Source organism: Mustela nigripes, chromosome 10, assembly GCF_022355385.1.
Source record: "Mustela nigripes isolate SB6536 chromosome 10, MUSNIG.SB6536, whole genome shotgun sequence".
NCBI classification, from domain to species: domain Eukaryota; kingdom Metazoa; phylum Chordata; class Mammalia; order Carnivora; family Mustelidae; genus Mustela; species Mustela nigripes.
Genome location: NC_081566.1, coordinates 22,918,382 through 22,939,746, shown reverse-complemented (window position 1 = coordinate 22,939,746; position 21,365 = coordinate 22,918,382). Strand labels below are relative to the sequence as shown.

At 41.3% G+C, this 21,365-nt stretch overlaps 1 protein-coding gene across 2 annotated transcripts in view; it reads left to right on the top strand.

The window, feature by feature from the left end:
• The first annotated feature begins 6,402 nt into the window (after positions 1-6,402).
• Positions 6,403-21,365, top strand: part of TDRD5 (tudor domain containing 5) — an 89,167-nt gene continuing 74,204 nt past the window's right edge. For both annotated transcript variants that reach the window (XM_059414034.1, XM_059414033.1), the window contains exons 1-3: positions 6,403-6,634; positions 7,397-7,804; positions 10,417-10,610. In XM_059414034.1, the coding sequence (XP_059270017.1) occupies positions 6,403-6,634; positions 7,397-7,804; positions 10,417-10,610 (834 nt within the window). The remainder of the gene's footprint in view (positions 6,635-7,396; positions 7,805-10,416; positions 10,611-21,365) is intronic.

Here is a 21,365-nt window from a genome sequence, read left to right as displayed (position 1 = left end):
TTTAGGGGCGCCTGGGTGGCTCAGTGGGTTAAGCCGCTGACTTCGGCTTAGGTCATGATCTCAGGGTCCTGGGATAGAGTCTCGCATTGGGCTCTCTGCTCAGCAGAGGCCTGCTTCCCTTCCTCTCTCTCTGCCTGCCTCTCTTGTGATCTCTGTCAAATAAATAAAATCTTAAAAAAAAAAAAAACCTTTTAAATTAGCTTTTAAAACTTTGTTACCATTGGTGAGAAATGTGTTCGTGCAATTTTTTAAAAAAGATTTATTTGAGGGTGTGGAAGGAGCAAGCTTATGCTCCCCATGTGTGGGGGAGGAGCAGAGGGAGAGAATCTTTTGGCGGGCTCCCTGCTGAGCTCGGAGTTTGAGGTGGTAGCCTTCATCCCATGATCCATGAACTCAAGACCTGAGCCAAAACCAAGAATCTGCCGCTTGACCAACAGAGCCACCCAGGCATCCTGTGTTCACACAATTTAAAGTTTTTATTTTCCAACCTTGAGGAGTAATTGACAAATATTATATCTATTTAAGGTGGACAATGCAATAATTCAAAATAAATTGTGAAATGCTTAAAAAGTTTTTAAAGCTATTTTTGCAAACACTTGAAAATTTATGCAAGTTAAAAAATCATATATTTTTTCTTTAATCAACAAATGTAATTCTGACATTCCTCGTGATGATGCAAATAGATTTCAAACCCAGTCAGACTTTGTCGTATGGAATCTATCAAAAATGAAACTCTGAGGAGCCTCTGAGGAGCGGAAAGCACAACTAGAGTGGAAGCTGCCGGAAGTGCGGGGCGAAGGGGCAGGGCCCAGCAGGAGCCACGCCCCCTGCCCGGGCCTTCTTTCCTGCGGCACAGACTGTTTTGCGTCCCTGTAGGGGGGGACCTTCGTCCGCAGCCGCGGAGGCGGCCCTGAAGCAGTAGGTCGTTCTGCGCCCAGCTCCTCGAGCCTAGCAGTGAGTTTGAATGACCCTTACGTTAATACCTGGGGGCCCTGCTTGGTTGCCTCAGAAAAGGCAGGGTGGAAGCTACTTTGGGGTGGTGGGCTCCCGGCACCTGCTCTTCCCCCGGCCCTGAAGCTGCCCCGGTGGGGCGGGAAAATCAGTATTAGGCTTCACATCTGTCATGTGTCCATGGTACGTGAGGTGGGAGACTGCTTTACAGTGGCGGTTCTCGCTTAAGCACGCATCAGAATCACCTGGTCTCCAGAATCACCTGGAGGTCTTTTTAACACGTTGCTGGACTCTCCACCCCTGCTCCGCGACCCTTTCTGATTCCGCAGGATCTCCGGTCTGGGGCCCGAGAATCGGCACAGCTCATAAGTTCTCAGGTTCTGCTGCTGGTGCTCTGGAATCACACCTCGAGAACCACTGTCCTAGAGGTTAAACAAAAGTGTTTCCTAAATACAGCAGCCCCTTTTCACTCCCTTACCCTGGTTTATTTTTCTCAAGAGCGATGATCATTACTTAATGTTACATATTTGTCTGCTTTTGTTTGTCTTTGGTAAGATTCAGGAGAATGGGCACTTTGTTTTGCTGTTTTAGTCCCATCTTCTAGAATAGTGCCTGGAACATAGGAGGAGCTGAAAGATAACATGCTTTTTTGGAAGGCAGCAGCCAAAGCTGAGACCATGAGAGTGAAAAAGGTTACTCAGGAAGAGGGTGAACAGTAAAAAGGAAAAGGGCCAAGGACAGACCCTGGGGTATGTGGGCATTTAATACCAGAAATAGGAAATGAAGCAGAAAACTGGGAGCAAAGCCTGGTGCAGCAGCATAGAAACCCACGAGGAGAGATTTTCACAAAAGAGGGACCACCAAGAATAAACATCAGAGATCATCTGAAATGGAAAGACTGAAAAGTCCTTAAAATTTGTGAATTACAAGATTTGTCATTGATGATTTTGGTAAAAGTAACTTAAGAAAGCTGTGTAGAGTGTCAGGCTCTTTGCTTAGTGATGGTGGATGAAGAAGTGGGAAAAGATGAGTGTGGACAGTTTATTCAAGGTTTTAGCCACGCAGAAATGGTTACAGAGGTTTACAGGTCAAAAGAGTGTGTTTCTGTCTCCCATTCCCTGTGTCTGTGTTGTTTAAGATAAAAAGGTTTAGAGCATAATTTTACATTACAGGAGATACTGTAAGGAGATACTGAATATACAAGACTGGGTAATCATAGCCAAAGGTCATGGTCCTAGAGGAGTTGGGGGGGATAGACTCAGGAGTGGGATGGACGGGCCCTCACCTGCTGAGACCAGGAGCAAAGATGTGAGCGGGGCTGGTGTAGATGCCGGTGTTAAAAGTTGAGGAGGTTCATACATGAGAGCCTCCATTTTCCCTGGGAGTCCGAGCAAAGTCTTTTCTAGTGGTGAGGCAGGAGCAGGTAAAAAGTGTAGGAGGGGTGGCAAAGGTTGGAGTAATTGCTGTGGGAACTAGAATTGAACCGTGACATCAAATGGTCCCGAATCAGAAGTAATGTTAAAAACAAACAAACAAACAAAAAACCAGCTTTGGGAGGCAGGAATGCTATATTGGTTCTATAATGAGCTTCAACTCACCCACTCCCTCTCTGTTTATCTACAGATCCTCTCATTCCTGTCATGAGGCACATATTAAAGCTGCAGAAGCTTAGCAAAACACAAAAACTCTTTACTGGCTGTTTTCTAAGGCAGCAGTGCTGTAGGAGCAGCTGCAATTGAAACACACTCCCAGATGCAGGCCCGGCTGGGAGGAGGCCAGCTGGAGGCAGCTAATTAGCAGAATTAACTCTGATCATCACCATAGACAGCAGGGTGGAAAACATGTTGGTCTAACTCACAGAACTCTCTGGTTGTGCTCCATTAATGGCAGGATCCCAAGGAATGAACTCAGTGATAACCCACTAAGTCTTTTTGGTTTGTGTGACAGCAAAAGCAAAGCAACAAAACACAACTCCAGGTCTGGGGAACAAAGGTATCTCATGAGTGAGAGATGGGGCTTATCACTCTATTCCCAGAGCTAAATTAATCCCAGACCCAGAGCCTGTTGAATGTAACCCAAATATTCTTTCTTTTTTTAAAAGAAAGATTTTATTTACTTATTTGACAGACAGAGATCACAAGTAGGCAGAGAGGCAGGCTGAGAGAGAGGGGGGGAAGCAGGCTCCCCGCTGAGCAGAGAGCCTGATACGGGGCTCGATCTCAGAACCCTGAGATCATGACCTAAGCTGAAGGCAAAGGCTTAACCCACTGAACCACCCAAGTGCCCCAGCCCAAATATTCTTAAGGATGGTACTGAAATGCTGTTCCCAAGCCCTGCAAACCTTTGTCTCCCAGCTTTCCCCCAAAGGCCTTGTGATCCTTTTAGGATAACTACTCTGAATAAAAGGAAGTACCTATATTTTTCAGTGACTGTAATTTATTAATTCTAAACTAACATTTCTGGGACCCCAAACGTCACAGTTTGCTATTAACATTCTGAGCTTACAAGGGTTCAGTGATAAATGAATTGACTTCTGGCCCAAGTTTACCTTTTGGATAGGGCTGGTGGGACTGTGAGTCCATCCTGTGGTTATATACGCTACTTGCCCATTGAAGAGCTGGAATGGGAATCCCAGTAACTGACAGGATTCCTGCACTGGCACATTCACTCATTGAGCAAGGGCTATTCTGGTAGGAAATGCCAAGCTGAGGGCCAAATAATACATCAAAAGCATTACCACATACCGGGAGAATTGAGGTGAGTGGCACCATCAAACGTATTCCCATGTCATTCCCTTTCACTTCCCAGGTTAGCTACCACAGAAGACAGTGCATTATTGGAAACCCAAGCAAATGATGACTCCAACTGCAACTACTCTTCCAAAGGGGTCTCCTTGCCCAAGTAACTCCAACAGCCCTTGACCCTTGGTGTGCAGGTATTGATCTGGGATTTAGCTCCAGAATATCTTTTTAAAGCTCTCCTTTTTCTCATTATGCACCGATACCTTTCTAGATTCAGTTATTGTGTTTTATGTTTTTATTGCCAATCTTTCTTTGTTCCATTTTCATTCATGTCTGTGTATCAGTTTCTTCAGTTTGAAGTGGGAATCATAATTCTGTCTCAGAGTAACTGGGAGGAAAATTGGATAATCTTTGAGAAGAGCATTGAGTCAGTGCTCAGGATGTGGTAGTTAGCTGTTGGGATACTCTTTTTTCAATTCATTATTCATTTTGCAGGAGTCATTCCCAAGTTACTTAGTGAGTTGATAAACTTTTTGAATCTTATGTCTGACAGTGTCTTTTCTTTTCCTGCACATAATGCTGATTTGGCTGGGTAAAGGATTCCAGTTTCAGCTTTGAAGGTACCTTTCCATTGAGAAATCCAATGGCAATCTGATTTTCATTGCTTTATAGGTAACCTCTTTCTGTATAAAATCTCTTGATTTCCTTTCTCCTAGGCTTTGTCTAGGATGGAATCTTTTTTGTAAGTTATTCTAAGGACTCAGTGGGCCCTTTTTAATCTGAAAATGCGTTTTCCTTCACATCTGGGATATTTTCCTTCTTTTTAAACTCCCAAACCTCACCTCCATTCTTTCTTTTGCTTTTATAACATTTGCCATTCAGATGTCGGAATGTCTGGATTCATTTTTCACGTCTAAGCATTTTCCTTTTTGTTGCCTTGTCCATTCTGCTATAAACCCATACATCTTCTCTATGATCTTTCAGGGATTCCTCAATATAACTGGCTCACTGATGGAACATTTTGTTCCCAGAGCTTTTTTGGATTTTACACATCATGGAATTTTAGATGGAAAATAAAGTACAGGTGTGCGCACATGTTTTCTTAATTCAAATTTATGTTTTGGTTTGTCGTGTTCCTTTAATTAGACTGTACATTTTGAGGTCTTTATACTGTGCCTCTCTATTTGGTACCTCTTAAACTGTTTTCTGGTTTTCAAGGACTTTAGAAAACTGGCTCATTCTATCTATCCAGTAAACACATCCCCAGGTTATTTCTTCAAAATACATTCTCTTCTTTAGTTTCCCAGCTCGTTTGTCTCCAGTGGCACTTGGAAGATTCTTCATACTCATTCAAGAAAATCTCCACGCCCCACCGGCTCTCTTCTGGAGCCCAAACTGCGTCCGGCTCTGCCCTGATTCTCCACCAAGCTTCAGGATCGCCTGTAATTTTTACTCCAACCGCGTTAAACCTGCTGAATCAGAATCTCTTGACGACCAGACCTGGGTATCATTCCCTTCCCCCTCCAAATTCAGTAAGCTCCACAGGTGATTCTGAGGCACACCCAAGTTCGGAACCTCGAGGCCCCCTTCCCCCCTCCCCTCTGCGCAGGGCTGGGGCGGGACGGCCCACCTGTTCTCGCCCCTGCCGGGCCGGGGAGGTGATCTGAGAAGTTCTGGAACCGCAGTTGTCCCAGCCACCTCGGAGAAGGTAGCGCCGGGATCTCCCGAGGGAGCCAACGCTGCCCGAGGACCCGGCCTGGCGGCCCGGCCCCCACTCCCGAGCGGGCGGCCCTGCCCAACCGTCCCTCCTGCCTCGCGCCCTCGGGGCTGCAACCGGGCGCCGGGTCGCACGCCCCCTGCCCACGGGCGCTGGTGCGCAGGCGCGCGGGCGCGCGGGCGCCTTGGCGCGGCTATTTTGTCGGCCGCTGGGCAGGAAAAGCCCTTTGACTCTCCTGGCCCCGCAACGGCAGCACCAGCTCTGTGGGCGCCACGGGTGAGAGGCGGTGCTCACCTGCCTGGATCCCGCCGGCCTTCCACTGTGGCCTGGGCTGTGTTTGGGGTCGCGAGAAGGAGAGCTACTCACACCGCCTGGGGCGGGGAGAGACGTTGGGGCCGGCAGAACAGAGGTCGTTGACTTGGTAAGAGGAAGCGGGTGGCCTCCCCGTGGGTCTGGGCCGGCCCAGGTATGCTGGTGCGGGGACTTCACCGGGAGCCCTCTCCCTCGAGCGCTGGGGAAGGCGGCATTGCGTTTGCCTCCCTCCCGGGCCTTTCCCCAGCATTGGCGAGGGATATCGGATGCCAGGATGCCAGGTTTTCGGTGTAGACTTAAGGTCCCAAACAAACCCTTGTTAAAGCTTCAAGCAAAACAACAACAACAACAACAAAACAAAAAACCAAAACCAAAATAAAAACAAGCCGGGAACTGGGGATATAACGCCCATTAGCCAGGGGCAGTGATTTTCCTCGAGGGGTGTGCAGGTTAATCACAGCATGAGATTTCGAGTTTGAATTGTGTGAGTGATTTGTGAAATGCAGCCTTTCAGAGAACCCTCACGGTTTTGCTCCTGCTTCATCACCTTTAGAACTTGCTTCTTGGTTGTTTATATTCCACGATTGATCCTTTTAAAGCCGTGCCCCCCCTCCCGCCTCCAACTTGGGTTTGTCTGCCTGTCTCTGAGCCACGTTACTATCTTAAATCCCGTAGGGTGCAATGTCTGAACAGGAGCGTGTTCAGGAATGCCTAAGGAAAGAAATAAGGTCACTTCTCATTTCCGCCAAAGATGGTTTGACCCCCCAGCAATTGGAAAAGGAGTACCTTTTGATGGTTGGCAGCCATTTGCCACTCCGAATCCTTGGCTATCGGTCAACTATGGAGCTGGTGTTGGACATGCCTGATGTTGTCGCTGTCTGCCCCTGTGGGGATGGTACTGTAATACTGAAAGGTAAGCTTAGGTTTTAAGATCTATAAGCTAAGCAGTAATTATTACTTGGTAAGGAATTATTCTAGCAAATAAATAGGTGATGGGGATTATGGAGTGCACTTGTGATCAGCAATGGGTGATGCATGGAAGTGTTGAATCATTGTATTGTACCTCTGAAACTAACACTGTAGCTTTAACTGGAATTAAAAACTTAAAAGGAATTGTTATAGCAGTTATCCCGCATATAGCAATTACCCTGTGTTCCAGGGAGGGGATTTTAACATTTTGAGAGGAAGAGGGTTCATGGTTACCTTTGAGGTTGTGGGAAGAGTGAAAGCTTTAACAAAATGAAGAAATCTTTCCCTGGAAAAAGGTGCATTCACAAAAACTACATTTTGCATCTGATTTCAGATTATTGCACCTTAAATTGGGGGAAGCATAACAATGGGACTTTTAAATTATGAACTCATGTTTTAAATTTCATGAAACATAAACATTACAAGGAAGTTTATTCATCTTGAGAGTTTCAGATGTTTCACCAGTCAGTGGTAATGCTAAATAGTAGGATTTATCTTTCTGTCTTCATCCTCTGGTAGAGGAGTTAACAAGTGGTCCTCTGTAATGTACAAGAAATGGAGGAACCAAAGGTTCACTTTTATAATGCCACCTAGATACACAGTTCCTTGGAGAGTTAAAAATTGTCTCTATAACGACAGATGCACAGGATAAAAAAAGGAGTTAAATTTTCATCTAAAGATGATTTCTTTTTCCAAACCTCCCTAGCCATTCCAGATGAATCTACCAAAGGAATAGCAAGTTTGGTTGCAAAACAGAGAAGCAGCCATAAGGTTCGAAACTCCATGCAGAAGGGAAGGGCCAGTGTTTGCTCTGGGCCAAGCTCATGCCGGCGAGTACCTTACCGAGGAAGGGTGCCCCCCATTCTTCCAGCTTTTGTGAAGAGTGAGTTGAAAGACCTCTTGGCGTTATCTCCCGTTCTCCTTTCGGATTTTGAGAAGGCATTTGTCAGACGATTTGGACGTTCTTTCCAGTACGTGCAGTATGGATTCCTTTCTATGTTTGAAGTGCTTAATGCTGCTTCGGATGTCATTTCTGTAGAGCAGACCAGAGCAGGTTCTTTGTTGATGCTAAAGAAGAGTGTATCAGAGAAAAAGCAGAGAGGATGGCCAGCAGGTAAGCATGTGTGCATTAGTCACTGTATTGTGGGGTAGCAGAATTTGGAGCAGTAGTGGCAGCTATGGAGATGTGCAATGTCTCAGCTCTCAGAGTGTGATGAAAGTTGCATCCTGGTGCTCCCACTTGCTGGCTGAATGATGTTGAGCAAGTTACTTAAAATGTCCAAGCCATAGTTTCCCCTCTCTAGAATAGGAATAATAATAATTGCCTCTTGGAGCTGTGCTGAGGATTAAATGAGATGAGCTCTGAAAAGTGCCTGGCATTTAGTAAGCTTATAGTAAGTGGTAGCTATTACTATAAAAACACAAGATCTGCTTTCTCTGGGACACTGTAAGTGAACATGAGTCATTTGTGTTCATGTAAAGATATAATGTGGAAAATGAGTTTATTTTTTTTCTAATTGTTTATTTTTTAAAAAGACTTATCTATTTATTTGACAGAGAGAGACAGCAAGAGAGGGAACACAAGCAGGGGAAGTGGGAGAGGGAAAGGCAGGCTTCCCGCTGACCAGGGAGCCTGATGTGGGGCTCGATCCCAGGACCCAGGGACCATGACCTGAGCCAAAGGCAAATGCTTAATGACTTAGCCCACCCAGATGCCCTGAAAATGAGAGTTTAAAAAACAATAGTAATCAGTAGCATTTACCATCTGATTTTTTTTTTTTTTAAGATTTTATTTGTCAGAGAGGGCACAGGCAGGGGGAGTAGCAGGCCGAGGGAGAACCAGGCTCCCTGCTGAGCAGGGAGCCTGATGCAGGACTCCATCCCAGAGCCCTGGGATCATGACCTGAGCTGATAGCAGACACTTAATAGGCTGAGCCACCCAGGCATCCCATGCCATTTGATTTTTGCTGGCACAGTTCTTTGATATCCTAGCAGGCACTGCAGTAATTTAAGTAGTGTAATGATAACCACCGTATGTAGCATTTTACCTTGGATTCTCATTGCCACATCATAGAAGGGTGAATAATCCAGTTTTAGAGATAAGGAAAAGAAAGCTCAGGAAAGTTAATTGACTTTTCCAAAGTTGCATGACTAGAAAAGTGTTACAGCCAAGGTTTGATGCACAACTCTTAATACTGTTCAGTGCTTTCCTTTCCCAATACTTGTCCCTCTGTTTGTTTGTATTTTTTAAAAAAAATATATATATATATGTGTGTGTGTGTGTATGTGTATATATATATATATGTTTAAGTATAGTTGACATAAAATCTATTAATTTCATGTGTACAACACAGTGATTTAACAACTTTGAATATATTTTATGTTCACCACAGTGTAGCTACATTATTACAATACAATTGACTGTATTCCCTATGCTCTACCTTTCATCCCTGAATCACTGTCTCAAAGTCTCAGAAGACCAATGTGATCATTTGAATGGTGCCTCTCTAGACCCTTGACAGTACAGAATCTAGACACTGAGCCTATCTGGAGAATTTCTATGCCTAGTTCAGTGATTTTTCTTTTTCTTTAAAATATGTAATTAGATTAATATAGGTGAAACCATGAGAAGGTCCCAAGTGTAGAAACCAATACTTAAACTATGATAGGAAGTATAATTTGATGAAGATTATAGGGTGTTTCCATGCTCTGGTCAGGGAAGACTGCAGGGGCCATTGAGTGTTTTTTGAGTTTAACCCTGAACCATCAACAGTATCAGTATTCTTGAGTTGTTCAGACTTAGGGAGACAAACTTATCATGCTGTTAAACTTACAAGAGGTTGACTTGTATAAAGCAGTTTGCCAACTTATTGAATGAGGGGAGCGATATTCCTTCCCAGTGATTGGATTGTTTATGTTACCCATCTGTGGACCCTTCTTCCACAGGATATATTGGAAACTCTGTGTGTGTGTGCGTGCGCGCGTGTGTGCTTGATCTTACGGTAAAGAGTTAGGCTATAATGAAGTCTAGTGATAAATTTTCATGCTCTACCTCAACATTTATCTTTCCAGTGGTATTTCCCTCCCTTCAAATGCTGAAGAAAAAAAAATGTGTACTCTAGAATATCCTTAATTATATAGCTTTTTATTGCCTTTCCTTGTTCCCATACTACTAGGTGATTGTCGGGTTTGAGAAACATAGTTTTTTTTTTTTTTTTTAAAGATTTTATTTATTTATTTGACAGAGAGAGATCACAAGTAGGCAGAGAGGCAGGCAGAGAGAGAGGAGAAAGCAGAGAGCCCGATGTGGGACTTGATCCCAGCACCCCGAGATCATGACCTGAGCCGAAGGCAGCGGCTTAACCCACTGAGCCACCCAGGCGCCCGAGAAGCATAGTTTTAAGTAGACTCCTTACTTGGAGACTTTTTGACCTCCTGTTGAAATCTGCTTCTATTTATATTCAGGTGGCCTTAAGTGGAGTTTTTAGGTAGCCCCATCCTTCTCAGTATCACACTTAATGATCTCTTGGTTTTCTTCTATAGATGATAGATATTTTCCATTGTACGTAAATTATATTTGGTAATACGAAAACATAAGCTCACTTTTTAAAATTGTTATTTCAAAGTTGAGGGCAGTTAGGTTATATCCTCTATAGATAACCACCAGAAAATAAAGTAGAAATTGTTATTGACAACTTTTCTCTGTTCTTTTTTTCACAAAAGGAGGTAAAATGTTTACCCAGCCTTTTAGAATGAAACCACATGGATCGTACTCCGCAGGTTTCCCAGTTGTAAAGTCTCGCTTTTCACAACCTGCTTCAAACATGGAACCGCCGAAGCAAATATTGAACGTGGAAAAGACTTTTAAGTCAAATGTAGTAGAGACTTCAAGGCTGAATCACACTGAAAAATTAAATCAGGTAAGATATGTAAGATATCTGATTTTACAGATATAAATACTAAAAATGCATTTAAATTAACTGTTTATTGCTTAGATCTGATGGAAGAGCTTACTTTTAAAAAAATTCAAGTCATTTCAGATTTAACTTGAGAATTTTCTATGGTTGTGTGGATTATTAGCTAGTAAGAGGTGGCAGTGAGAAAACAGTATAATTTTATCAGTTCCTCTGGTTTCTCCAACAGGTTTCCCCTGCTGTTTGTAAGTAGAGTGTTCCTAGGAAACCTTTCTTGGCTTGAACTGGTATAAAGCAAGGAGACAGTTACCATTAATTTATATGGAAAATATTTTGAACATTCCCAGACCCTCAAACTAATCTCTAGTGGACATTTCTGATATTTTACAATATATCATGCTAATGGTTTTTCTGATACCTTAGGACATATCTTGGTAATTGATACACAAAATAAATAAACGGAGATAAAGTACAGCTTCAAGCCACCATAGCTTGATGCTGAATGAAGTTCTTGGTGAAGGAGGCAGGCAGTGCCCCTCCGACTGCTCAGAGCAGCCCCTGTGACCACTCACTGCAGAACGAATGCTGGATGCTGTTTTCACTTCTGGCCTTTTTTGGTAAAAGTGAAAATCCTCTTTCAATTTCTTTGAGTTAGCCAAGTTTTTTTTTTTTTTTTTTAAAGACTTTATTTATTTATTTGACAGACAGATCACAAGTAAGCAGAGAGGCAGGCAGAGATGGGGGTGGGGGGAAGCAGGCTCCCTGCTGAGCAGAGAGCCCGATGCGGGGCTACATCCCAGGACCCTGAAATCATGACCTGAGCTGAAGGCAGAGGCTTAACCCACTGAGCCACCCAGGCGCCCTGCTTTAAGTTAGCCAAATAGCCAAAGCAAGAACTAACCCTACCCAGATCCTTTATAAAAGCAAAGTGGCATAATGTGAACTTTTGAAAAGTGAGGCATACTTTCTGCAGATGACTCTCAGATCTCTCTCTAGTTCCAGCTTCTCACCAAAGTGGTAGAAATATATTTGCAACTTGCCTCATAGATATCTTCACTCGAATGACTGGCCTGAACACTGTGGTGCTTTTAGTTTTTTGGCTATATATACACTAAAGGATTTTTTTTTTTTCAAGATTTTATTTATTCAGGGGCGCCTGGGTGGCTCAGTGGGTTAAGCCACTGCCTTCGGCTCAGGTCATGATCTCAGGGTCCTGGGATTGAGTCCCGCGTCAGGCTCTCTGCTCGGTGGAGAGCCTGCTTCCTCCTCTCTCTCTCTCTGCCTGCCTCTATGCCTACTTGTGATCTCTCTCTGTCAAATAAATAAATAAATAATAATAAAAAAAAAGATTTTATTTATTCATTTGACAGACAGAGATCACAAGCAGGCAGAGAGAGAGAAAGGGAAGCAGGCTCCCTGCTGAGCAGAGAGCCTAACACGGGGCTTGATTCCAGGACTCTGAGATCATGACTTGAGCTGAAGGCAGAGGCTTTTAACCCACTGAGGCACCCAGGTGCCCCTACACTGAAGGATTTTTGAACAAAGTCATGGCAACCAAGAAAAGCCTGCTTAAATTAGCAAGATAACAGCCTTTTTTTTCCTTTTTTTTTTTTTTTTTTTGCATTTAAAAAAATTAAATTTTATTTAAATTCAATTAACATAGTGTATTATTAGTTTGAGGTAGAGATCAATGATTCATTAGTTGTGAACAGCCAGTGTTCATTTTATTCTGTGCCCTCCTTAATGCCCATCACCCAGTTAACCCATCCCCCGAAACTACTCCCCTCCAGCAACCCTCAGTTTGTTTCCTATAGTTAAGAGTCTCTTATGGTTTGTCTCCCTCTCTGATTTCTTTTTATTTTTCCTTCCCGTCCCCTATGTTAATCAGTTTTGCTTCTCAGATTCCAGATATCAGTGAGATTATATGATAATTGTCTTTCTCTGACTGATTTCGATTAGCATAATACCCTCCAGTTCCATCCATCTCCTGGCAAATGCAAGATTTCTTTTTTGATGGCTGCATAGTATTCCATTGTTTGTATGTATGCGTGTGTGTGTGTGTGTATATATATATACACACACATATGTGTGTGTGTGTGTGTGTGTGTGTGTGTGTGTATACCACATCTTTATCCATTCATCTATCGATGGACATCTGGGCTCTTTCCATAGTTTGGCTATTGTGGGCATTGCTGCTATAAACATTCGGGTACATGTGTTCCTTCAGATCACTACATCTGTATCTTTAGGGTAAATATCCAATAGTGCAATTGTTGGTTCATAGGGTAGCTCTATTTTCAACTTTTTGAGGAACCTCCATACTGTTTTCTAGAGTGGCTGCACCAGCTTGCATTCCCACGAGAAGTGTGAGAGGGTTCCCCCTTTTCCACATCTTTGCCAACTTCTGTCGTTTCCTGACTTACTAATTTCAGCCATTTTGACTGGTGTGAGGTGGTATCTCATTGTTGTTTTGATTAGTATTTCCCTGATGCCAAGTGATGTTGAGCAGTTTTTCATGTCTCTGTTGGCCATTAGTGTGTCTTCTTTGGTGAAGTGTCCATTTTTTAACTGGATTATTTTTGGGGTGTTGAGTTTTGTTAAGTTCTTTATAGATTTTGGATACTAGTCTTTCATTTGATAAAACATTTGCAAATATCTTCTCCCATTCTGTCAAGTTGTCTTTTGTTAGTGTTGAGTGTTTCCTTTGCAGGGCAAAAGTTTATCTTGATGAAGTTCCAATAGTTCATTTTTGTCCTTTTTGCCCTTGCCTTTGGAGACCTGTCTAGCCAGAAGTTGCTGTTGCTGAGGTCACAGAGATTGTTGCCTGTGTTCTTTTCTAGGATTTTGATATATTCCTGTCTCACATCTAGGTCTTTCATCCATTTTCAGAGTATTTTTGTGTTTGGTGTAAGAAGATGGTTCAGTTTCATTCTTCTGCATGTGGCTGTCCAGTTTTCCTAGCACCATTTGTTGAAGAGACAGTATTTTTTCCATTGGACATTCTTTCCTACTTTGTTGACTATTAGTTGACCATAGAGTTGAGGGTCCATTTCTGGGTTCTCTATTCTGTTGCACTGATCTATGTGTCTGTTGTTGTGCCAGTACCATGCTGTCTTGATGATGACAGCTTTGTAATAGAGCTTGAAGTCTGGAATTATGATGCTACCAGCTTTGCTTTTCTTTTTCAACATTTCTTTGGCTATTTGGGGTATTTTCTGGTTTCATACCAATTTTAGGATTATTTGTTCCAGCTCTGTAAAAAAAGTTGATGGTAACTTTGATAGGGATTGTATTGAATGTATAGATTGCTCTAGGTAGCATAGACATTTTCACAATATTTATTCTTCCATTTCATAAGCATAGAATGCTTTCCCATTTCTTTGTGTCTTCCTCAATTTCTTTCATGAGTGTTCTATAGTTTTCCAAGTACAGATCCTTTGCCTCTTTGATTAGGTTTATTCCTAGGTTATCTTATGGTTTGGGTGCAATTGTAAATGAGATTGACTCCTTAATTTCTCTTCTGTTTCATTATTAGTGCATAGAAATGCAACTGATTTCTGTGCATTGATTTTATATCCTGCCACTTTGCTAAATTCATATATGAGTTCTAGCAATTTTGGGGTGGAGTTTTTTTGATTTTCCATGTAGAGTATCAGGTCATCTGCAAAGAGTAAGAGTTTGACTTCTCTGCCTATTCGCATACCTTTTATTTCTTATTGTCTTTGTGAGACTAGGACTTCCAGTACTATGTTGAACAACAGTGGTGATAGTGGACATCCTTACCATGTTCCTGACCTTAGGGGATAAGCTCTCAGTTTTCTCCCATTGAGAATGATATTTGCTATGGGCTTTTTGTAGATGACTTTTATGATATTGAGGTATGTTCCCTCTATCCTTATACTGTGGAGCGTTTTAACCAAGAAAGGATGCTGTACTTTTGTCAAATGCTTTTTCTGCATCTATTGAGAGGATCATATGGTTCTTGTCCTCTCTATTATTAAAGTAGTATGTCACATTGATTGATTTGCAAATGTTGAACCACCCTTGCAGCCCAGGAATAAATTTCATTAAGTCCTGGCGAATAATCCTTTTAGTATGCTATTGGATCCTATTGGCTAGTATCTTGGTGAGAATTTTTGCATCCATGTTCATCAGGGATACTGGTCCTTAATTCTCCATTTTGGTGGGATCTTTGGCTGGTTTTGGGATCAAGGTCATGCTGACCTCATAGAAAGAGTTTGGGTTTTCCTTCCATTTCTAGATTTTGAAACAGATTCAGAAGACTAGGTATTAATTCTTTAAATGTTTGGTAGAATTGCCTTGGGAAGCTTTCTGGCCCTGGGCTCTTATTTATTGGTAGATTTTTGGTTACTGCTTCAATTTCCTTGCTAGGTAGGGTTTGTTCAGGTTTTTTATTTCTTCCTGGTTCAGTTTTGGTAATTTATGTGTTTCCAGGAATGCATCCATTTCTTCCGGATTGTCTAATTTCTTGGCATATAGTTGCTCATAATGTGTTCTTATAATTTTTTTGTATTTCTTTGGTGTTGCTTGTGATCTCTCTTCTTTCATTCATGATTTCATTAATTTGGGTCCTTTCTCTTTTCTTTTTGATAAGTCTGGCCGGGGGTTTATCAATCTTATTCTTTTTTTTTTTATTTTATTTTTTTAAAGATTTTATTTATTTATTTGTCAGAGACAGAGGGAGAGAGAGCAAGTGAGCACAGGCAGACAGAGAGGCAGGCAGAGGCAGAGGGAGAAGCAGGCTCCCTGCCAAGCAAGAATCCTGATGCGGGACTCGATCCCAGGACCCTGGGATCATGACCTGAGCCGAAGGCAGCTGCTTAACCAACTGAGCCACCCAGGCGTCCCTCAATCTTAATTCTTTCATAGAACCAGCTCCTAGTTTCCTTGATGGGTTCTACTGTTCTTTTGGTTTCTATTTCATGGGTTTCTGGTCTAATCTCTATTTATTCTCTTCTGCTGGGTTTAGGTTTTATTTGGTGTTCTTTTTCCAGCTCCTTTAGGTGTGAGGTTACATTGTGCATTTGAGACCTTTCTTGTTTCTTTGAGAAACAAAGTGGTCTTAGGACCACTTTGGCTTATCCCAAAGATTTTGAAAGGTTGTATTTTCATTTGTTTCCATGAATTTTTAAAATTCTTAATTTCCTGGTTGACCAGTTCATTCTTTGGTAGGATGTTCTTTAACCTTTATGTGTTTGTTTTCCTTCCAAATTGGCTCTTGTGATTGAGTTCCAGTTTCAATGCATTGTGGTCTGAAAATATGCAGGGAATGATCCTAATCTGTTGGTACCACTTGAGACCTGATTTGTGACCCAGTATGTGATCTGTTCTGGAGAATATACCATGTACACTCGAGAAGAATGTGTATTCTCTTGCTTTAGGATAGAATGCTGTGAATGTATCTGTGAAGTCCATCTGGTCCAGTGCGTCATTCAAAGCCCTTCCTTCCTTGTTGATCTTCTGCTTTAATGATCCGTCCATTGCAGTGAGTGAGGTGTGAAAATCCTCTACTATTTTTGTATTATTGTCAATGTGTTTCTTTAATTTTGTTATTAATTGGCTTATATAATTGGTTGCTCCCGTGTTAAGGGTATAAATATTTATAATTGTTAGATCTTCTTGTTGGATAGCCCCTTTAATTATGATATAGTGTCCTTCTTCATCTCATATTAGTCTTTTGTTTAAAATCTAATTTGTCTGGTATAAGGATTGCCAGCTTTCTTTTGATGTCTATTAGTGTGATTAATTGTTCTCTACGTCTTCACTTTCAATCTGGAGGTATCTTTGGATCTAAAATGAGTCCCTTCCACACAGCGAGAGACTTTTTTATCTAATCTGATACCCTGTGTCTTTTGATTGGAGCATTTAGCCCATTTACATTCAGAGTGACTATTGAAAGATATTAATTTAGTGCCATTGTATTACCTGTTAAGTCATTATTTCTGTATATTGTCTCTGTTATTTTCTCATATAAGTTATTTTTGGGTTTTCTCTTTTCTTAAAGGATCATCTTTGATATTTCTTGCAGGGCTGGTTTAGCGACCACGAATTCTTTTAGTTTCTCTTTATCCTTGGGGATTTTTATCTGACCTTCTATGCTGAATGATAGCCTTGCTGGATAAAGTATTCTTGGCTATGTGTTTTCTCATTTAGCACCCTGAATGTATCATGCCAATCCTTTCTGACCTGCCTGGTCTCTGTGGCTAGGTCTGCTTTCAGCCTTATGTTTTTTCCTTTGTAGGTTACAGATCTTTTGTCCTGAGCTGCTATCAGTACTTTTTCTTTGTCTCTGAGACTTTAAGCTTTACTATTATATGTTGAGGTGTTGACCTATTTATATTGATTTTGAAAGAGATTCTCTCTGCCTCTGGGACTGAAAGCCTGTTTCCTTCTCTGGATTAGGGAAATTCTCAGTTATAATTTGCTCCAGTATACCTTTTGTCCCCCCTCCCCTTTCTCCGCTTCCTCTGGTACCCCAATTATTCTAGTATTGTTTTGCTTTATGGTATCCCTTATCTCTTGAATTGTCCCCTCATGATCCAGTAGCTGTATATCTCTCTTTTTCTCAATTTCTTTACTCTCCTTCGTTTTATCTTCTATATCACCAGTTCTCTCTTCTGCCTCATTTATCCTAGCATTTAGAGCCTCCATTTTTTTCTGCATCTCACTAATAGCCTTTTTTATTTCAACTTGATTAGATTTTAGTTCTTTTATTTCTTCAGAAAGGGATTCCCTGTGTCTTCTATGCTTTATTCAAGCCCAGCTAGTATCTTTATAATTGTTATTCTGAATTCTAGGCCCAGCAGCTTATATCCATATTGATTAATTCCTTGGCAGTTAATACTGCCATTTGTTTTCTTTTCTGGGGTGCATTTTTCCATCTTGCCATTCTGTCTAGAGAAGAATAAATGAACAAGAGAATAAAATACAAATATAGCGACCATCCCCATCAAAATATATACTAAAAAATCAGAAGAGATCAGAAACCAAAAAAAAAAAAAAAAAAGAGAGAGAGAGAATATAATCCAACAGGTCAATTGAACAGAGCAGTGTACTCAGTCCTGGGTGTATTTTGGTCTGTTAGAAGAATCTAGATCCCAAAATTATAAGGAAAGAAATCTATATATATAGAAAGAAAGCCAAAAATAAAGAATATATATATAAATGTAAATATAAAAATGAAAATTAAAAAAGATTTAAAGAGCTCATAAAATAAGAAACTAGTTGAAAAGGAAAAAAAAAATTGAAACCGAAGACTAAAGAATCATAAGAGACTCCAAATCTACATACTGTTTTATCCTAGTGCTAGAGTTTTGCAGTTAGGTGTGATCACAGATGTTCCTGCTGGTCTCCTGGGGTGGGGGCTGTTGCACTGATTCTCAGGTGTCTTTGACTTCAGGCACTGCCCTTGCTAGGGGGCCAGGTTCAGTGTAGCTGCTTTGCATTGCTCTACGTGACTTTTGTTTCTGAAGGCTTTCTGCCCCACTTTGGGGATGGAAATGAAAATGGAAATGGTGATGTCCTGATCTCCAGTCCCTGGAGCTGAAAGTTTGTGCCCCCAGTCTTTAGTGCACCCTTGGGGAGAAGGGGTCAATCAGTCTTGTCTCCCTGGTTTCTGTCCATACTCTGTGTTCACCCAGACTGTGACCAAGTGTTTTTATCTCAGGCATGTGACCCTGCGTTGAGTCTCCAAACTTAACAAGCTCCTGCCATGTATACTACGACTGCTCCTCCCATGGAAGGGATGAGGTTTCGCTGTGGTTCTGCCTCTTGCTGGGCCCCTGCTTGGAGAGCCATCACCCTGTCATGCCCTCATTTACGGTTTATGGCAGCATTGAACTGCAAGCCCACTCCTGGGCTCAGTGATAGCAGCTGGCTTCCCTGCTCTGATGCTTGGGAACTCTTTTGCACTCAGGCATGCCTGATCTTTCTGTGACTCCAGGGATCTTGAGACCACACTGCCCCACCTAGGATTCTGCCCATTTGGCCACCTGAGCACCTTTCAAGCAGGGACGTCCCTCACTGGAGCAGATGGCTTGAAGTTCCAATTTTGTGCTCTGCGGCTTTATCACTTTCTGGTAGCTGACTCCCTCCCTCCGGGGTTTATCTTCTGATATATCTCCAAACCTCCTACCTTGAAAAAAGTGGTCATTTTTCTATTAATTGTAGCAATTAATTCTTTCCTTAGATCTCCAGTTGAGTTTGCAGGTGTTCAGAATGATTTGATAGCTAGCTAGCTGAATTCCAGGAACCAAATGAAATTAGGTTCCCCTCTTCCCCCACCATCTTCCTTCTCAGTCCACACAAGATGGTAGCTTAAATCGAGTTCAGAGTAAGCACATGGAAATTAAATTCAAGATATAAAAGTGCCTTACCTGTATAAGTTAAAAAAAAATTAGCTTTAGTAAAAATTTACATACAATAAAATTTACCCATTTAAAATGGTACAGTTTGAGTTTTGACAATATAGCCAGTCATGTAATCACCATCAAAATTAAGAAACTATTTCCATCATTTTTAAAAAGTTTCATTATGCTGCTTTGTAATTGACCTCTTTTCTCAGCTATAGCCACAGATATAAAAACCATTGCTTTCTATGAGTTTGACTTTTCAAGAGTTTCACCCACATGGAATTAAGTAGTGTTTGGCCTTTGTGTCTAGCTTCTTAGCATGAAGCTTTTGTTACTTTTTTTGATTGCATATCATTCCACTCTATTGATATACTTCAACTTGTTATCTCCCCCCATTAGATGATATTTGGGTTGTTTCCTTTTTGGGATATTTATATATAAAGCTACTATGAACCTTTGCATATACTTGTATGACTGTGGACTTCAGTTCTCTTGAGTAAACACCTAGCAGTAGGATTGTTGGGTCATTCAGTAAGTATGTTTCACTTCATAAGAAGTTGCCAAACTGTTTTCTAAAGTGACTCTATGATTTTACACTCCTGTGAGCTACAAAAGAGAGTTCTAGTTGCATCTTTGTTAACATTTGGTATTGTTAATTTAAAAAATATTAGTCATTTGAATGGATATGTGGTGATATTTCATTGTGGTTTTAATTGGAATTTCACTAACAATGAATAATTTTGGGCATCTTTTCATATGCACATTTCCTTTTATACATCTTCTTTAAAGTGTGTCTTCACATCCTTTGCTCATTCTTAAAAATTGAGATTTGTATTGAGTTGGAAGAATAATATATGAATGTGCGTGTTTTGCAAATGCTTTCTTCTGGTCTGTGCTTACCTCATTTCCTTAGTTCTTCTTAAGTTTATTTTCCATCTCAAGTTAATTTTTTTTTAAGATTTTATTCATTTATTTGACACAGAGAGAGAGAGATCACAAGTAGGCAGAGAGGCAGGCAGAGAGAGAGGGGGAAGCAGGCTCCCTGCCGAGCAGAGAGCCTGATGTGGGGCTCCATCCCAGGACCTTGAGATGATGACCTGAGCTGAAGGCAGAGGCTTAACCACTGAGCCACCCAGGCACCTCTCAAGTTAATTTTTATATAAGGTACCAATATGGATGAAAGTTTTTTTGCAATGGATAGCTAATTCCTCTAGCACTATTTTTTGTAAAATACTGTTTTCCTCACTGAACTACCTTATTACTTTGGCATCTCTATCAAATCTATTAACCTCTTGTATGTGTAGGTTTTAGGATTCTTTATTCTGTGCATTGATTTACATGTTCTTTTGCCAATACCACACTATCTTGATTATTCTAGTTTTTTAACATCTTGAAATTACATAGTTAAGTCCTACAGCTTTCTTTTTCAAATTGTTTTTGCTACTCTAGGTTCTTTGCATTTTCAGATAAACTTAGTTTGATATAAACCATTTATTAATTTCCACCAAAAATAAATATTGCCTCTTGTGATTTTCATTAGAATTACATTGGGTCTATAGGTAAGTTTGGGGAGAATTCACATCTTAACTATTGATTCATGAGCATAGTATGTTTTTCCATTTGGGTCTTTAAGTTTTCAGTACTCTTTTATAGTTTAAGTACCCAAGGCTTGCATATATTTTGTTAAGTTTTACCCTTGCATTTTTCATATTTTTGATACCATAAAGGATATTTTCAATTTATTTTCTAGTTAATTGTTGCTGGTATATAGAAAATTAATTGGACTTTTTTGTATATTGACCTTGAATTTTGTGACCTTGAATCAAGGTATCTGGTAAACTCATTTCTGTAGTTCAGATCATTATAGTAGCTTTTTTATAGAGTTGGGATTTTAAAAAAAAGATTTATGTATTAGCGAGAGAGAGAGAGAGAGGGAGACAGGAAGAGAGAAGGGGAGGAGGAACGGGGCACAGGAAGAGGGAGAGAGAAAGAAATCCTCAAGCAGACTCCTGACCCTGAGTGTGGAGCCTGATGTGATTGGGGGGGGTGGGGAGGTGGTTGATCTCAGGACCCTGAGCTCATGACCTGAGCCAAATCAAGAGTCAGACGCTTCACCGACTGAGCCACTGTGGTGCCCCAGAATTGAGATTCTCTGCATAGATCATTATATTTTCTGGGAGTAGGGCGCCTGGGTGGCTCAGTGGGTTAAGCCGCTGCCTTCGGCTCAGGTCATGATCTCAGGGTCCTGAGATCGAGGCCCGCATCGGGCTCTCTGCTCAGCAGGAGCCTGCTTCCCTCTCTCTCTCTCTGCCTGCCTCTGTCTGCTTGTGATCTCTCTCTGTCAAATAAATAAATAAAATCTTTAAAAAAAAAAAAAAAAAAAAAATTG